The following is a 1,229-nucleotide window of genomic DNA, read 5'->3' as shown; positions in this document are numbered from 1 at the left end:
AAGGTGGGGTCATCTGGTTGAGGATACCTATTCAAGTTGACGTAAGAGTACCATCTGCAGGTCTGCCCTACAAGCTCAAGGTGACTCCATTCGCTCATCTGACCAATGCCGAGTTCAGAGTGACCAGACTCGGGACAATGCCGAAGAGTAGAAGCTTCACGGGTAGCATCAAGCATCGCAGCTATTCCTCTTTTACTGATCCTGAAGATCAGATCCTCATCTAGTGCGCAACTCTTCCTTCAGGAAACGGAGCAAACACCGTTAGTTATGAGGGCTCCATTGAAGAGCTTCCGGCAGCTGTCAACTATGCTGCCAAAGGCTGGGTTACGGGTGTTAAAGATCAGGGCATTTGTGGAAGTTGCTGGGCCTTCTCAACTACTGGTGGGATACTTCCGCTGGCCCGCGCTGATAACTTTCGAGGTTATTATCAACAGGTGCCCTTGAGGCTCTTCACAAGAATCTTACTGGGGAGCTCGTGCCACTCTCGGAGGAGCAGTTACTCGACTGCAGCCTGTCTTATGGGACTAAGTAAATACCTCTATTGTAACCTACTTGTATACGATTCCTCGACACTTCAGGGGGTGTATGGGTGGATGGATGTCCGACGCATTCGAATACGTGGCGGATCACGGTATCGATTCGGAGAAGGATTATCCATATAAATCAAAATTTATTCCATTCTTCTTTCCGATTCATCTTCGCTGTCAACACAATCATACGGCCGTAATCGCGGTGAGTCAAGCAATGTTCATCCGCTGAGCTTTCGATCCACCCAGTCCTCAGCCCCATTCCACACGCTATGTGAACGTGACATCTTCAAAGCCCGCCCTTCTGGCAGCGATAGCCTTGAGTGGGCCAGTCAGTGTCGCCATTGATGCGGGATCTAGAGCTTTCCAACACTATGGCGGAGGGGTTTTGAATTGTACGGTGACATGATACTGTCATGTTCCCATGTGGAACGCTTTCCGGTTTCAGCTCCGTGCAATACGACATTGAATCATGCTGTTCTCGCAGTTGGCTATGACTTGGAAGCAATTGAGCCGTGAGTTCATCACTCATCATGAGCGATCGCACTCCACGAATTAATACGCTGATCAGTTACTATCTTGTAAAGAACTCCTGGGGAGCTTCATGGGGCGACAAAGGTTACATCAAGATGGCTATTGACGATTCACCCAAGGGTGAGTCCACACCTCCGACGCAGTTCAAATTTCTTCCTCTCGTAACCA

General features: G+C 49.2%; 1 protein-coding gene across 1 annotated transcript; it reads left to right on the top strand.

Annotated features, from left to right (window-relative positions):
- Positions 1 to 58: 58 nt before the first annotated feature.
- On the top strand, positions 59 to 1,173 carry Pmar_PMAR001597 (thiolproteinase SmTP1, putative; the record flags this gene model as incomplete). The annotated part of the gene is made up of 7 exons (XM_002779473.1): positions 59 to 162; positions 244 to 381; positions 435 to 528; positions 579 to 732; positions 784 to 922; positions 976 to 1,042; positions 1,099 to 1,173. Coding segments are annotated over 7 exons (770 nt in total), but the record flags the coding sequence as incomplete, so codon positions are not given.
- Between the last annotated feature and the right edge of the window lie 56 nt (positions 1,174 to 1,229).

Source organism: Perkinsus marinus (genome assembly GCF_000006405.1).
Source record: "Perkinsus marinus ATCC 50983 genomic scaffold scf_1104296947066, whole genome shotgun sequence".
Taxonomy (NCBI): domain Eukaryota; phylum Perkinsozoa; order Perkinsida; family Perkinsidae; genus Perkinsus; species Perkinsus marinus.
The sequence above is the reverse complement of the archived record's forward strand: the minus strand, read 5'-3'. Positions and strand labels throughout refer to the sequence as shown.